The 16080-nt window shown below is 56.5% G+C and overlaps 1 protein-coding gene across 1 annotated transcript in view; it reads right to left on the minus strand.

Annotated features, from left to right (window-relative positions):
* Positions 1–786: 786 nt before the first annotated feature.
* The window catches only part of CEP72 (centrosomal protein 72), a 35114-nt gene continuing 19820 nt past the window's right edge, over positions 787–16080 (minus strand). Inside the window, exons 6-13 of the mRNA XM_069492868.1 lie at positions 15011–15193; positions 13348–13650; positions 12714–12719; positions 12221–12337; positions 10965–11182; positions 7817–7943; positions 4583–4694; positions 787–1217 (exon numbers count right to left, since the gene is read on the minus strand). Of these exons, the coding sequence (XP_069348969.1) occupies positions 1055–1217; positions 4583–4694; positions 7817–7943; positions 10965–11182; positions 12221–12337; positions 12714–12719; positions 13348–13650; positions 15011–15193 (1229 nt within the window). The 3' untranslated portion in view covers positions 787–1054. The remainder of the gene's footprint in view (positions 1218–4582; positions 4695–7816; positions 7944–10964; positions 11183–12220; positions 12338–12713; positions 12720–13347; positions 13651–15010; positions 15194–16080) is intronic.

The raw sequence follows: 16080 nt of genomic DNA on the forward strand, positions 1-16080 counted from the left end.
CTCATACCCTCACACACACCCTCACCCACACCCTCACCCACACACCCTCTCTCATACCCTCACACACACCCTCACCCACACCCTCACCCACATGCCCTCTCTCATACCCTCACACACACCCTCACCCACACACCCTCTCACACCCTCACACACACCCTCACCCACACGCCCTCTCTCATACCCTCACACACACCCTCATCCACACGCCCTCACCCACACACCCTCTCACACACACACCCTCACACCCTCACACACCCTCTCTCACACCCTCGCCCTCACACCCTTGCCCTCACACCCTCACCCACACACACATGGCAGAGAGCACTTGCTTCTTAGGGCCTGCTCACTGGTCCTAAATCAATTAAACACTGTCTCAAAAAATTGCCTTGTTTTATCAATCAGAGCAAACATTACATAAAAGGTGAAGTTTCCAAAAATCTAGTTTTATGTCCTATCATGACATAATTTTAAGAAATACATTACAAGCAAAAGAGACAGCTGGGGCTTGGGGAGATGTTTTTACTACGTTATGTTAGTATGATAAAACTATTTTAAATGTTTCCCAAATCTATAAATGTTACTTGTATTATGTCTTTGCACCTATTTATTCCTGCTCACCTACCATGGTGTGTAGCCTTTTTTATAAAAGAATTCAATGAGAAACTCAGTTATATTCCATAAAGAGCCACTTGAAAAGTTAGCTTTTCAGAACAATACATTACATTGGATAAGAATTACTTGTTCCACAAAAATTACTTTCTTTGTCACACATAGCTCTCTTTTACATTAGGCAGAAAAACACTGCATTTACTTCATCTTAGGATATTTGATGAAAAATTAATGGTCTGTTTTCTCAAAACTTTTCAGTGTGTTTTGTCTCAAAATACACAAAGGGCTTGGATTAATCCTATCATTTGAAGATAATTTAGAAAACAGGGATACAAAAATACAGTTCAAAAATCAGCAGTAATTACACGAAGAAGAGATAGCGCTCACCAGCAAGTACACTAGGAAGAAACACACAGGTACAAACCACGTAACTTCTCAACAGGAGTCAGGACAGGCAGCCGCCACGGCTGGTGCCATTGTGGGGACGCAGGGTCATGGTCTTTTTGAGCTCCTGGTAGCTCCAGTGCATGTGCTCCACTTCTGCCCTGTGCCGTGCCCGTGCCTGGCTCAGCTCCTGCAGCAGGTGCTCATTGGTGCTGACCAGGGAGCTGGAGGAGGACAGGCCATGTCAGCCCTTGCCGGGCCCTGGCTCTGCTTCCTCCCCAGCAGCCCTCACCTGGCCGGGCCTGCCCCCCTCAGCCCACTGGCACCCGACCCCTGCACATGGCCAGGCTCGTCCCACCACCAGGCCGTGGCAGGCCCACCCAGCTGTCCTGCTGGCTGCTGCCCACCTCTTCCCTCTAGGCCGGGTGGGGCCGGGGCCGCCCTGCAAGAATGCGTGAATGAGCTGACCAGGCAACGAGCAACAAATGGCTGCGCCCATTCCAGCCTGCACAGTTTTCTTGAGAAGATGATGATAACCTTTATGGCTAGCAAAACAACGTGCTGAGACTGAACTATTTCTAATTCCCAAATACAGTAATTCTGACACAGTAATAGTGTAATAGAAAATTTGTGATTTTCAATACCATTAACCATTTTTATTTCAGAAGGGATTTTTAGAAAGAAAGTGCTGCTGCCTTTTACCAACTCTGTCATCCCCAGTCAGCAGTGACTTAAGGACATTTGGAGTGTCACAAGCATTATACAAAGCAGGGCACACTGAGCTCAGTCATTTTAGCCACAAAGATGACAAACCCACACGCAGGCGCTGGCTCCGTTTGCTTGGACCACCATAACGGACGCCGGCTGGGCAGAGCTCCGACTGGACAGTCAGCAGGAACCCCAGGGGCGTTGGGAGGCTATGCCCCCGCCTTGTTCCCATTTCGGCCACAGTGCTCAGAGAGCAGCACACCAGCACCTGGACCTGCCACAGACGGGCCGCCAGGTACCAGGCTGATCAGTCCCTGCCGTGACTGCCCTGCCCCTGTGGCTGTCACACTCTCCTTCCTTCTGCTCTTCCCCATCTGGTCTCAGTTCAATCTCACCTTTCAGAAGCCCCTTCCTCTCTATAATTTATGCCTGTGACGGGCCCCTGGGGGTCTGTGGCCTTCAGCCTGAACAGGGGCTGCACCTACGACCAGACTGCACCAAAACCCAGGGGGCGTGCCAGCCTCTGCCCAAAGAGTGGGAGCGAGAGAAGAGGATGGCAGGAGGGCCGATGAGGGCCGAGAGGAGGCGAGGCCACTGGCCATGGGCTGCCTTTCCTACTGGGGCGACAGCACATGGCGCACACAGCTGCACCACTCGGCTCACAGTGACCTGTCCTTGCCTTGGCAGCTCACCTCCTTGCCGAGGCCAACATCCTCTCTGCACAGCCTCCACCCACTTCCCATCACGCGAGTCTCTGAACAGAAGCTGAGCTTCTGCCTTGATGGTCCCAGCACCCAGTACACTCCTCACCACCCCTACACCAGGGAGTGAAGGCAGAAGCTCCATGTTCTAAGTGGACAGCCAGGAAGTGCAGGGAAGGTACAGGCAGCAGGCACATGGCCCAGGCGGGGGACACTCTACCCACGTCTCACCATCTTACACGTGCCCCTCATCTCCCCTGGCCACACCTCACAGTCATACCCCACAGCCCACACTTCACAGATCACACCTCGCAGTCCACACTTCACAGGTCACATCTCAGTCTACACTTACACTTCACACCTCACAAGTCACACTTCACAGGTCACATCTCACAGGTCACACTTCACAGGTCACACCTCATGGTCACACCTCATAGTCCACACTTCACAGGTCACACCCCATGGTCCACACTTCACAGGTCACACCTCATGGTCCACACTTCGCAGATCCATACCTCACAAGTCACACCTCACAGCCACACTTCACAGGTCACACCTCACAAGTCACACCTCACAGTCACATCTCACAATTCATACTTCACAGGTCACACCTCATGGTCACACCTCACAGTCCACACTTCACAGATCATACCTCATAGTCCACACTTCGCAGATCACACCTCACAAGTCACACCTCACAGTCCCCACTTCACAGATCACACCTTATGGTCACACCTCAGAGTCCACACTTCACAGGTCACACCTCATGGTCACACCTCATAGTCCACACTTCACAGGTCACACCTCATGGTCACACCTCATAGTCCACACTTCACAGGTCACACCTCATGGTCCACACTTCGCAGATCCATACCTCACAAGTCACACCTCACAGCCCCACTTCACAGGTCACACCTCACAAGTCACACCTCACAGTCACATCTCACAATTCATACTTCACAGGTCACACCTCATGGTCACACCTCACAGTCCACACTTCACAGGTCACACCTCATGGTCCACACTTCACAGAGATCACACCTCACAAGTCACACCTCACAGCCACACTTCACAGGTCACACCTCATGGTCACATCTCACAATTCATACTTCACAGGTCATACCTCATGGTCACATCTCACAGTCCACACTTCACAGATCATACCTTATAGTCCACACTTCGCAGATCACACCTCACAGTCCCCACTTCACAGATCACACCTTATGGTCACACCTCACAGTCCACACTTCACAGGTCACACCTCATGGTCACATCTCACAGTCCACACTTCACAGATTATACCTCACAAGTCACACTTCACAGCCCACACTTCACAGGTCACACCTCATGTTCACACCTCACAGGTCACACTTCACGCTCACACCTCATGGTCACATCTCACAGGTAACACTTCAAAGGTCACACCTCATGATCCATCCACACTTCACACCTCACAGGTCACACCTCACAAGTCACACTTCACAGGTCACACATCACCATCACACCTCACAGTCTACACTTCACAGTCCACACTTCACAGGTTACACCTCCCGGTCACATCTCACAGGTCACACCTCATAGTCTACACTTCACAGATTATACCTCACAAACAAGTCACACTTCATAGTCCACACTTCACAGGTCACACCTCACAGGTCACACTTCATGCTCACATCTTACAGGTCACACTTCACGCTCACATCTTATAGGTCACACTTCACACTTATACCTCATGGTCACATCTCATAGGTCACACTTAACAGGTCTCACCTCAAAGTCCGTATTTCACAGGTCACATCTCACAAGTGCACACCTCATGGGTCCACACCTCACAGTCAACATTTCACAGGTCACACCTCATAGCCACACTTCACAGGTCTGTACTTCACAGGTCACATCTCTTGGCCCACACTTCACGGATCCATACCTCACGAGTCACACCTCATAGGTCACACCTCACAGAACACTACTACAGGAAGGGCCTTACTTTTCACTGAGAGAGGGAAGTTCGTGGAATTTTCAAGTCAACATATGATGCACCTGGGTCCTGGATGGCAACCGCCAAGACTCCCCATCTGCGGCCCCCCAGTGCCTTCCTGGCGTGACGCAGGCCAGCCCCACCCGCCTGTGCCGGGTCTCCTGCCCTCAGCTGCTCCCACCCAGGCCCCCCGGGCCGGCACCTGTGGGTCTCCTGCAGCATGTGGGTGAGTTCCTGGATCTTATCATAGTGCTCCAGATGCTGCTTTAACTCCACAATCTCCCCAGAGAGCCTCTTCACACTTGTTTGAAGTCCTGACAGAGAACAAAGTATAGCTTTATTTGCTGAAACTTATTCATACGTTTTGAAAACAAAATCAATTCTAGATTTAAGTTGGATCTAGGTTATAAGAAAAAAATATCGCTGGAAAAACATCCATTTTTATGAGACTCAAAGAAAGGGTGAACACAAATGCAAGGCCTCACCCGACATGTCTGATCATTTCTACCCCAGGGCCCACGTCTGGCTGCCCTCCTTGGGGTGGACACTGTGGGATTCTGCTCTCCAGAAACCCGGAAGAGCCACATCCCTGCGCAGAGGGTCCTGACACCGGCTGGCAGCTCCCCAGGATCTGCCGGCGGGCTGGGCCTCTCTTCCACCAGGAAACAAACGCTGCTCCTGAGGGGAGGGCCTGTGGCTTTGGGGCAAAGCACTGAGGAACCCGCGGTGGCCGCCCGTCTGACATGCCCTCTGATTTCACACCCCTCAGTGAGGGAGCACGTCATTGGTTTCCACTGACACAACTTCCGTCTCCTTCTGGGTTTCTAACTCAAGAGGGGAAGAGATAAATTACTTATGGGCTCCCCAAATCCAAACATGGGATACAAGTAAACCCACATTTAGAAACACCACTGCAAAACTACACAATGCCAGAGACCAGCAGAAAGCCGGCGTAGGCAGCTTATGGCTACTGACACGGATGGCAGATTCTCCTCATCAAGTCCCACAGCAGTGGAAGAGCACCCACTAGTGTTCAGACAGCCCCACTCAGAATCCACCTCTACTAACACATCCGCTGGAGGGCACGAAGGGGTTTTGGGCAGTAACAGCATGGGTTCGAGATCTTCCAGAAGCCTCACGTTAGTCAAACCAGGAGTATTGAATGCCAAAACCAGAACCTCACGGACAACATTACAGCCCCCCGGTGACAAGAAAGCCTCAAGATCGCAAACGTCAGAGGCTGGGACAAACCCCCGACACCCACAAGTCACGCAAGGTGTCCACATTTATGGGGATGAAGCAGCAGTCCACAGCGGGGCAGCTGACAGATCCGAGAACGGGAGAACCCCCAAGTGTCCTGTTTCCCTGGCAACCACAGCCCCGCTCCTCTAGTGAGGGTGAGACCAGGGCGTCCTGTGCAGTCTGGAGGGGCTGGGGTAACCCTGTGACCCCTCAAAGCTGACCGGCCCAGTCCCTTCAAGAACAGGGCCCGCTGGTGCAGGGTCAAGGTCAAGGCCACCAGAGAGAAGGTTGGGGAGGGAACAGGACCTGAAAATCCCCCAAAGAAGGCTGCCAGATTTTTGATCCATGAGATCAGAAAGGCTGTCCTGACCCTGCCTCCTTCTAGAATTTCAAGAGAACAAATTTCAGGTGAAAATGAACAACAAAAAGGTATTAAAGTCAAATCTCCCATATTTTTATAAGACAAAGGGTAAGAGCACGACGGCCTCCCTGCGACAAGAGAAGCCACGCCCACAGAACAGAGCAAACCACAACCCACTATTTTAAAACAAGATAAAGACAAAAAGGAAATGATAAAAGACATGAAAGAACAGAATCAGAAAATGTCAGGAAAGAGGTGACTAAACTTGGGAAAGATTAGCAACAAAAGAAAAAATTCACACTAGAAAGGACGCCCAAGCTAGAAGGAACCCAAGAGAAAGTAGAGTGAGTCCTCACGCAGCGTGGCTGACGGGCTCCTGCAAACTGCTTTACGTGACGCTACGAACATGGAAACCAGCTTTACCGCAGGCTTACGGATACAAGCGAGAGCCACGTTTCTACAGCCTATTTCTAGTCACAAAAACATCACTGAATTTCTAGATAAAGATCAAAACACTTCTAATAGCCATTGAAGTAAATGTGAGCTACTGATACATTTAACACAGATTAATATAGACAAGATACTAAGTTACTCCAGTTCAGGGCTGTGGCTGGCAGCTCAGGGCACAAGGCAGGCACCAGCCCTGGGCAGGATGCGCTCGCACCCGCATCTCTCGTATGAGGACAGTCTAGGCAGGCCAGCGACCCTGACGTGCACAGCCTCTGGATGTGAGAGGAACCGAGTACCTGAAGAAAACCCCCCCACACGTGGGGAGAACATGCAAACTCCACACAGTGGTTCTGGTGGGGAATCGATTTTTTTCTCATCAACTTTATAACAAAACAACATTGAACAAAATGATGTCATGCCTTAAAGAAATGTAAGATGAAAGGAAAAACTATGCAAATAAAAAAATGATAAAGAACCCTTACCACTCAATAAAACAATAAAAACAAATGGACAAAAGATTGGAGCAGACACTTTGTCTCATCTGCGGCTGCTCTTGTGTTACGAAGGCGCAGTGAGTCGGGACTGAGCCCGTGAGGCCCACGAGCCCTGAAATATTTGCACCAGGCCCTGGAAGGAAGTCCTGGGACCCCTGGGAGATGAGAGTAGGAAGAGGCTCGACCTGCCGTCCTCAGTGAGGCGCAGACGGCATCTTTCAGGAGACTCTACATCACACCAGAGGCGGCTACCAGGGAAAGCAGACAACACCATCGATACTTCCTTGTCCAAAACCCAGGTGCCTGAACTTGAAATACTCAATACACTTTTGTAAACATGGCAAAACAGAACCCAAGAAAGTGAAGTGAGGGAAATGAACATTGTCTGGATCTGGAAGAAACAGTGACCAAGAGAAAAAGCCACAGGACACCTGCTGGGAGAGACACAGGCTGAGTAGCAACGAAACCCGAATCTCTAACGACAGGCCCCTCACCAGTCCCACAGCACCACGGCCACAGGAAGGTACCCGAGGAAGTCTCTAAGAAAAGTCAAAAACGACCATGAGCAGTAAACCCACGTGGTGACCGGGCCACCCTGCAGACCTGCACGGGGCCAGTGTCGTCACCTGGGACAGAGGTGGCAGGCGTGCCAAGGACGGGGTCACTGCTCCTTTCTGCTCAGCTCTCTGTCCACACCCGGCCCAGGGTGTGCTCCACAAACACGCACCAAGGCAGCCTTCGCAGCAACGGCGCAGGGAGGGGCTCGATCCCCGCCCAGAAGCAGTATCTGCTGTGTCTGATCGCTGTCTATTTAAAATGAAGACTACGTATCCATGTCGGAAAACTTAAATTTCACAAAGTGAGGTTACCAAATAAACTACGAACTTACCAGTGATCTGCAAACTTAATGTGGCTGAAGCATCTGCATTTTTAACTTCTTTGTTCATGCTGAACAAAAGAGATTTCAAGCTACTATTCTCCTCCAAAGATTTGTCTAAATGTTGCCTCAAGTCATCCTAAGGACACATAAAATACACAACTCAAATTCAGTAAAATGCATGTAGAAAATAAAACGAAACCTTTTGATAATCCTCAGAGTTTGTTTTCTTTTCCGTAAGTTTGAATTGCAACGTGAGAGCAATAACCACGCTTCACCGCGCAGCTCCCGCCAGCGGGACGTCCCTGCCCAGCACTGCGGCGCCTTGGACTTTCGGGGTGGGAGGCAGAGAGGGCGGGGCGGGTCCCAGGTCTGCGGACACACCACACCCCGAGTCCCCCTGCCAGGCGTGTGTGCAGCTGCCGGCCCTGCCACTTCCAACAGCCCCATGGTCACCGCAGGTTCCTTTCTGTTTGGGCTCCTCAGCCACCCCCGTCACAGAGGGGAACTGTGGCTGGGCCCCTTTACAGTCCTCAGGGTGTGGAGAAGGCACTGAGCACACGACGAGATGCTCAAGAGCAGGGGAGGGCGCCAGGGCCACTGTCCGAGCCAGCCACACAGCGGCACCTGCCATGGCACTCCCAGCCCCTCTCTGGTGACCCTCCTGCACCCGAGTCCTGGCGACAAGGGAGCCATCCATGCTGCCTGCAGCTGCAGCCAGGGCCCCTCGGAGGGCCAGCAGGCTGCACTCCCCGGGGACCAGCGGGCACATCCAGGGTCCGGGGCTCTGGGAAGACCCCACCTGCCTCCGCCAGGGGAGCCAGCACCCGAGTCTCCATGAGGCACAAGCACGCACATTCAGGAACCTCTGTTCTTCACCTGGCAAGTCGCCTGCCAGGCCCTCGGTGTACGTGGTGAGAGCTGGTGGCTGGTCTGAGGTCATTTCTCTCGGGCTCACCTTTCAGCTCCTCCGCCCCAGGGTCTCCTCCCCACACTGCTCCCTCCACACCCCGCCGCCCGTGCAGCACTCCCAACTCTGCGGGGGCGAGCTTTGTGATGCAGGGCCTGGGCTTCCCTCTCTCAATTAAAGTCTAGGCCGTGACGAGCGTAGGTGGCAGTGGGTGGACCGGGCACGTCTGCCTCAGAGGCCGGGGCCTCCACTTTCGCTGCAGGAGATGCCACCTGGGTTCTCGCGACCACAGCGTGACGTCTTCGCCTACAGACCTTGAGCTTGGCAGACCTTCTGGAACGACAGAGGCGTCTCCCTGGAGAGCAGCGCCTGCCAGCCTACAGCGCTCCTGCCCCGAGCTCCAGCCATCTCGGGCTGTGCCACCACAGGAATCCTGGCCACGCTCTGCTGACCACCACTTCCCTAGGATGGGGTCGACGGGTGGACCCGAAGCACCAGCAGGGCTTGGGGCTGCTAGAGTGTTCCGGATCACCCGCCCGGACAGGGAACCCTGGGCCACTCCCATCCTGGGGCCTGAGACTGTGCGGAGGATGAAGGGGCATCCACTGGGCCACGTCCACGCACGACGTCCACACTGGACAGCACAAAGCGGACTCTTGGGCTCCGTCTGTCTGGATCCAGCTGGGGCCAAGTGCAGCGGGTCAGGGGCGTCTGCACCCACCCCAGCAGGCACCACCCCCTGCCTCGCCATCCACAGGCCACGCGTGTCCCACGGTCGACACCCCTGCGGAAAAGATGTTCTCATGGCAACGCCGGTCCAGGCTTGCTTTGCAGATGCAGAAGCCATGTGTGCATCTGGGACTGTATCCTCTCACTGCCTTCCTTTTTCTCTAAAAATGGAGCTTTGTGTGGGATCTCGGAAAGGTAGGTTCTCACGAAATAAAGGCAGCAAGTGACTGCAGACAATCCAGAAGTCCCAGCCACGGTGGCCGTCTCCATTCCACTGCAGGGATGAGGGGCTGACGCAGGGGCCAGGCAGGCAGTGTACACGGCCCGGCGACCCTCCCTGGCCTGCCGGCCTCGCAAGCCTCCCCTCGCGGAGGGGCTCCAAGGATGGGCGAGCCCTGGCTCTCGCTGGCCCCCGGCCCCATGCCCTGCGCAGCCAGCGAGGGGCCAAGGGCCAGCCCAGACCTCCCTCGAGGGAGCCTGGGGAGACAGCCCCCACCCAGACGAGACTGCGGCCAGGCCCGCGGCCCAGACCTGCAGACCCTGAGACGCCAAGTGCACGCGGCTTCAGGCCACTCGTTTTGGGGTGATCTGTTCTGCAGCGATGAATAACCTGCCCGGGGGACAAGTGCCTTGCCCAGTGGCCTGGCTGGCAGCCCCACAGCTGAGCCGCTCCACTGGGGGACGCTGGCTTTTTAAAATACTGACTTTTTAAAAGGAGAACATCTCAATGGTCTGAAATACCATAAAACCCGTCCAGGCTCAGCCCAGGCCCCAGCTTGCCCTTGGGTGCCACCTGGCGGGGAGAGCCCTCAGGTCACACAGAGCAATGTCCTCGCAGCCCAGGGCAGGACGCAGCGAGGGCCCGCCCCGACCTCAGCCCCGCCCCGGCCTCAGCCCCGCCCGTCTCCCCGGCCTCAGCCCCGCCCCGGCCTCAGCCCCGCCCATCTCCCCAGCCCCGCCCCGGCCTCAGCCCCGCCCATCTCCCCAGCCCCGCCCCGGCCTCAGCCCCGCCCCGCCTCAGCCCCACCCGTCTCCCCGGCCTCAGCCCTGCCCCCAGCCCCGCCCCGGCCTCAGCCCCGCCCCGGCCTCAGCCCCGCCCGGCCTCAGCCCCGCCTGTCTCCCTGGCCTCAGCCCTGCCCCCAGCCCCGCCCCGGCCTCAGCCCCGCCCATCTCCCCAGCCCCGCCCCAGCCTCAGCCCCGCCCCGGCCTCAGCCCCGCCCATCTCCCCAGCCCCGCCCCGGCCTCAGCCCCGCCCCGGCCTCAGCCCCGCCCACCAGGAGGAGAAGGCAGCCGCCCAGCAACCCCGCCAGCGTCCGGCCAAGCGTCCGCGGGGCCTGGGAGTGACACAGAGGCAGGTGGTGCCCCAGGGGCAGCCAGAGCCCCGCAGGGAGGGACACGAGGCGCCGCGGCTGAGGGCAGCTGGGGGGCGGCGCCGAGTCAAGGGGTCGCCCTCGTCCCGTGGAGTCGAGAGCACGTCCCCTCGTCCCGTGGACACGCGGGAGCAGCACGAGCGAGGCTCACCATCTCCTTGCGAGTGCGGCTGAGCTCCGCCGTCACCTCGCCCATCTTTGCCGTCACCTCGCCCATCTTTGCAGTGTACCACTGCTGCTGGCTGGCAAGGTGGCTTTGCAGAGACTCGTTCTCAAGAGTCAGGTAGCTGACTTCTTCATTCACAACCGCCAAATTGTCCTGAGCGGCTGTAAATTCTTGAACGGAGGACAAAATGTGTCTTGCCTGAGCTAGGAGTAAAAATCAAATATCATAGCACTAATATTCAAAGGATGAAACATAAACAAAGCACGTTCAATACATTCTGAATTGCACAGACTATGCCACAAAACCACCTCGCTCCGGTACGTGCAGGTCCAGTTGTGGGCAGGGTGGAGAACAGAGGAAATGGCTTTCGCTCCGGAAGATAAAAGTGACCAGGGAGCCACGGCTGCGGATCAGGCTCAGCCGTGTCTGGAAGGCCCGGATGCCGCACCCTCAGTAGGCACGGAGGGCACCTGGCCTGGGCCCTGGTGTGCCAACCACAGCTGGCAGCGCCACACGGGGACCGTGGCTGGACAACAGGCCAGCCCCGCTGCCACCACCAGCTAGAACCAGCTCAGGAAGCCCCTCCACGACCCTGCCCTCGCGAGAGGGTGGAGATTTGTAGACTTATGGGCTAGGATCCGGGGCTGCAGCTTCTCAGGGCGTCCCAATACCAGGAGCTGTGGGGCCACAGCACGTATGGAGTGGTCAGGAGCGCCCGGGGCAGTGCCCAGGCTGTGCCAGGACCAGTGAGCTGGCGAGGCCCGGCCCCCAAGGGACACTAGTGGCCACACCCAGGCTGCAGGACAGACAGAGGCAACTGCCCAGGACGCAGCGGCTCCTGGTCTCGCAGCTCGACCCGGGATGCAGACCCTGCTGTGTTCCGACACCTGCGTGCCTGACAGAGGCGGAGTCAAGGCCCCTCTGGGGGGACCGTCCTCCCAGGCTCCAAGTTGCCCCCACCAAAGCTGCACAAGCCCAGGGTGCTGCGCACGACGCCAGGGAGAAGGCGCAGCAGCAAATCCCCACGTGGAAACCAAGCACCTGCAGGCAGCACCCGCAGCCAACTGAGATGACAAGCTACCCCCACCAGCCCCAGGGCCCCTGCTGCGGTGGAGGCAGAGGAGACGTCAGGGACCCGGTGCCAGGACGACAACACCATGCTTGGAGCCCCACGTGGTGCACACGCAGACCCCAGGGCTCGGATGCTTCCTGGGGCTGAGCCGCCTCGCATCCCGACTCACCGAGGAACACCTCGTGGCTGTGCAGGGACCTGCGGCCTTCCCAGTACCTGTCCACCAGGTCTAGGAGCGCCTCCAGGAGCGCCACCTCCAAGGCAGCCTTGTCCCCAGGCACAGCTGCTGAGCGCAATTTGGGCGACAACTGTGGAAACAAAATCGTGACACCAGCAGGTTCCTCCACCAAACGAGGTCTCTGACACCAGTGTACACCCCCCAGGTGTGCCTGCTGGTAGGCGCAGAGGGGCTGTGAGGCTGCTGCCCGGTGCCCGCAGGAGGCGCACCTCGGCAGCACCTGTCCCACAGCCCCTGGCGCTTGCGTGGGGTCAGGGAAGAGGACAGGACAGGGCTGCCCCAGCACAAGCTCAAGCTGGGCCCTTGCCCCTTCCCTCAGTCCAGTGAGACAGGACACACACAGACCAGGCCAGGCCACACGGCAACACACAGCTCTGCCCACAGTCTGCTTGCTCTCTCCTGCCAGGCTCATGGGACGCCAGACAGTGGCCTACGCAGTGGTCTAGGAAGCCAGGCAGCAGCCCTGAATGGTGCAACCCAAGCAGCCACCACTCGGTTTGTGCCTCCAGCTCAGGACCAACCATGGAAGTCAGAGACACCCCCGTCCTGCCACAGGGAGGCCCCAGCCTTCCCTCCCGGCCTCCACCCGAGCTGCGCACTCCTCTGCCGCCCGAGTCTGCCTGTCTAGCGAGCGCCGAGTCACCAGCCTCCGGCCGGTCTCCCCCAGGTGGCCCTCACCACGTCCACAGCAGCTCTACGTGTCCAGCAGGGCGGGTGGCAGAGGCAACAGAGGGGCTGTCCATGCGGCCTCGGGTCCCTCTGAGGGGGAGAACTCTCTGGAAAACCATGGACGCGTTTCCAGGACTCTCCCCTCATGAAAGGGTGGCCAAGGGCAGCCGGCCCAGAGCAACAGCTAGTTGGGCGAGTCCCCACCCAGCTGTTTCCGTGCCTCCGCCTCAGACAACGTGCAGGAGGGGTGCGGCGCACGGCCAGCTTCTGCCAGAACAGAGGCAGCAGCACAGAGGAAGAGCACCGCTAAGAGTGACGCTCATCCTGGGACACGGTCGACACTGAGAGCACACAGTCCCGTGTGGCTGAGCGGCGCTAGGGGTGTCTGCGTCCCTGGCTCACCTCTCCGGCATCAGTCGCGCCCTGAGACTGCGGCTCTTCCGTTCCTGATGAAAAGGTCCTCTCGCTCCTGCCTTCCGAGCCGTTCTGTCTGCTCAGACTCTCCGCGGGGCTGGAGGGCCCATCCGTCCTCTCCAGGCAGCTCAGACATTCCTGGTCCGAGGGCCCCTGGAACCTCCCGCCAGGCATTCTTCGCTTCCTGTACTTTTCAGGGCCAGGCAAAGCACATAGCACCTCCTGTCCTGACAAACTTGACTTCTGAGAAGAGGCTGAGTCCTCAACATCCATGGAGTCTGTAACACAGAGAGGACCAAGCCCTCGTGAGACCAAATTCTCTGGGCTCAGGGGCCAGCATCATAATTTTTAGAAGGTATGTACGTGTGCGCACATGTGCACAGGCGTGTGCACACGCACGGTGTGCACGCACACACACACAGCCATACACCTGCACCTGCGGGTGGGGGCGACGGGAAGGGCGTGAACGTGCGGAGTCTGCAGGAAGCAGCCATGAAGCGTCCTGTTCTGCTGCCACCGCTTCTCCGCACGTGTGCGCACCCAGACACTTCGCGTGGCCTGTGCCTCGGTGAAGAGCCCCGAGCAACGTCAAGCACCGATACGTTGTTGAAGAGCGGTGAGGGGTGAGATCCCCACGCCACTCTGTGGCCCTGCGGACCACTGTGCCCGAGGAGGCGTGGGAGACAGGGCGAGAGGGGCCTGGACTGGGGAAGGCCGATGAAAGCACGAGGGTGACCCTGGCCTCGGCCACAGCCCGAGCTCCAGGTGACCGTGCCACAGCCCACGGGGGCTGGCAGGTCACCACCTGGCCGTTCTCCCTCTGACCACGGGTGCAAACGAGCCTCTGGGAGGTGCCGCTCACTCATGCCGGGGGCTTCCTGCTACTTTCGCCGCAGATGCACGTGATGCTCTCAGTTAACTTAGCGTGTGGTCTTCCTCACCTTACTCCCCAAGCTGGGCCATGTGTTTACAAGAAAGTGAGTGGAGAGTGAGAGAGAGCAAAGGGTGGGGAGGGAGAAAGTGTGCGTGTGCCCACGTGTGCAGAGAAAGAGCACCTGTTTTTACAGACCATGAATCTCAAACAGGGATGGACTGTAAATTTCTATGTACTACACGCTTTGCTAAGACATTTTAGACAATTCCACAAACAAATACAAAAAAGGAGGGCAGGAGAAATTTTATAATAATGGCAGACATTGCGAGAAATATTTAGGTGCTTACAAAGGAAGTGACGGGGAGGAACTGGCAGGGCTGCCACGGCGCGAATGTGCCCCCAAGCTCAGTGCTGGAAATGCAGTTGCCATGGTGACAGCATTACGAGGTGGGTGACAGCATTACGAGGTGGGGCCTTTAAGTGGCGATCCGGTCACAAGGCTCTGCTGCCATCATGGGAGGGTGCTCCTGATGACAGGGTGAGTTGGCCCCGTCTAACGTCTGTCTCTGGCGTTTGCTGCTGCCTGCCACCACGGACCGGCTCTCACCAGGTGCTGCCGCCTGCCCCGGACCTCCCAGCCTCCAGAACCGTGAGCCACACAAACGTCTGTTCTTTGTCAGCACCCAATCCCTGGCATTCTGCTGTAGCAGCAGAAAACACACACATACACACACACACACACACACACACACACGTGTGGTTACCTGAGTGTGGGGGGAAGTGGGCGTGGGGCCCGCAGGTGCAGGGAGCCTCCGGCGCAGCTCCGTGCGGTGGCGGCTGCTTCTCCACACAGCAGCCCCGGGGCCGGCCCCTCCGCTCCTGGCCCTGCTGTGCGGAGTCCCCACACTGGTGCCGCGCCGACCGAGGGCTCAGCAGATGTCTGGATTCTAATTTATTAAAGAACATTCCAACAGTGTTATTTCACTAAAAATTGCACTGTAAGCATCTGAGAGTGTACGACATCTATTAACTGTATTTTCCTTAAAAGGACTAAATAAGAACAAGACAACTAAGTGGGCTATTACACTAAAAATTACATTTTAAGCATCTGAGAGTATACAACATCTATTAACTGCATTTTCCTTAAATCGACTAAATAAGAACAAGACAGCTGAGTGGGTCAGTCGCGCACCAGCCAACATTATTGCTCCACAAGCTCCCGAGGGACAGACCAGAGCTGGGGCAGACGCCGTCCAGCACACGACCGACGGCAGAGCTGCAGCCACCAGGCCGTGGGGGGGCGGGGGGGGTGCAAAGACAGGCGATCCCCCCACAGAAGAGAGAATCTAGAAACAGACTCAGATAACTGATTCCAACACGTGTGTGGAGGTATTAATAATTAAACGAGGAAGAAGTCTTTCCAACAAATGTCATTAGAACAAGCAGATACACAGCCGTCCCTCGGTGTCCACGGGGGAGGGGTTCCAGGACCCCCCCAAGGACACCAAAGTCCAAGGACACCGAAGCGCATGACGTAACCTGTGTGCGTCCTCGACACGCTCCACGTCATCTCCACGTCACTTGTAACGCCCAACACAACGGACACGCCGTGCAGCGGGCGCGGGGGCGCTGAGAGGGGGCGTCGCCTGAGCCCAGGACTTGGAATCCAGCCTGTGCAACATGGCAAGACCCCCGCGCATAAAAAAATTAAGAATAAACATAAGTAAAAAAAGTTAAAATGCCATGTAAATAGCTGTTATACTGTATTATTTTTGTTTGTATTTTTATTGTTGTATTAATATGTTTCAAATATTTCCCACCCGTGGTTGATGGG

This window comes from Eulemur rufifrons, chromosome 17, assembly GCF_041146395.1.
Source record: "Eulemur rufifrons isolate Redbay chromosome 17, OSU_ERuf_1, whole genome shotgun sequence".
Classification (NCBI taxonomy): Eukaryota; Metazoa; Chordata; class Mammalia; order Primates; family Lemuridae; genus Eulemur; species Eulemur rufifrons.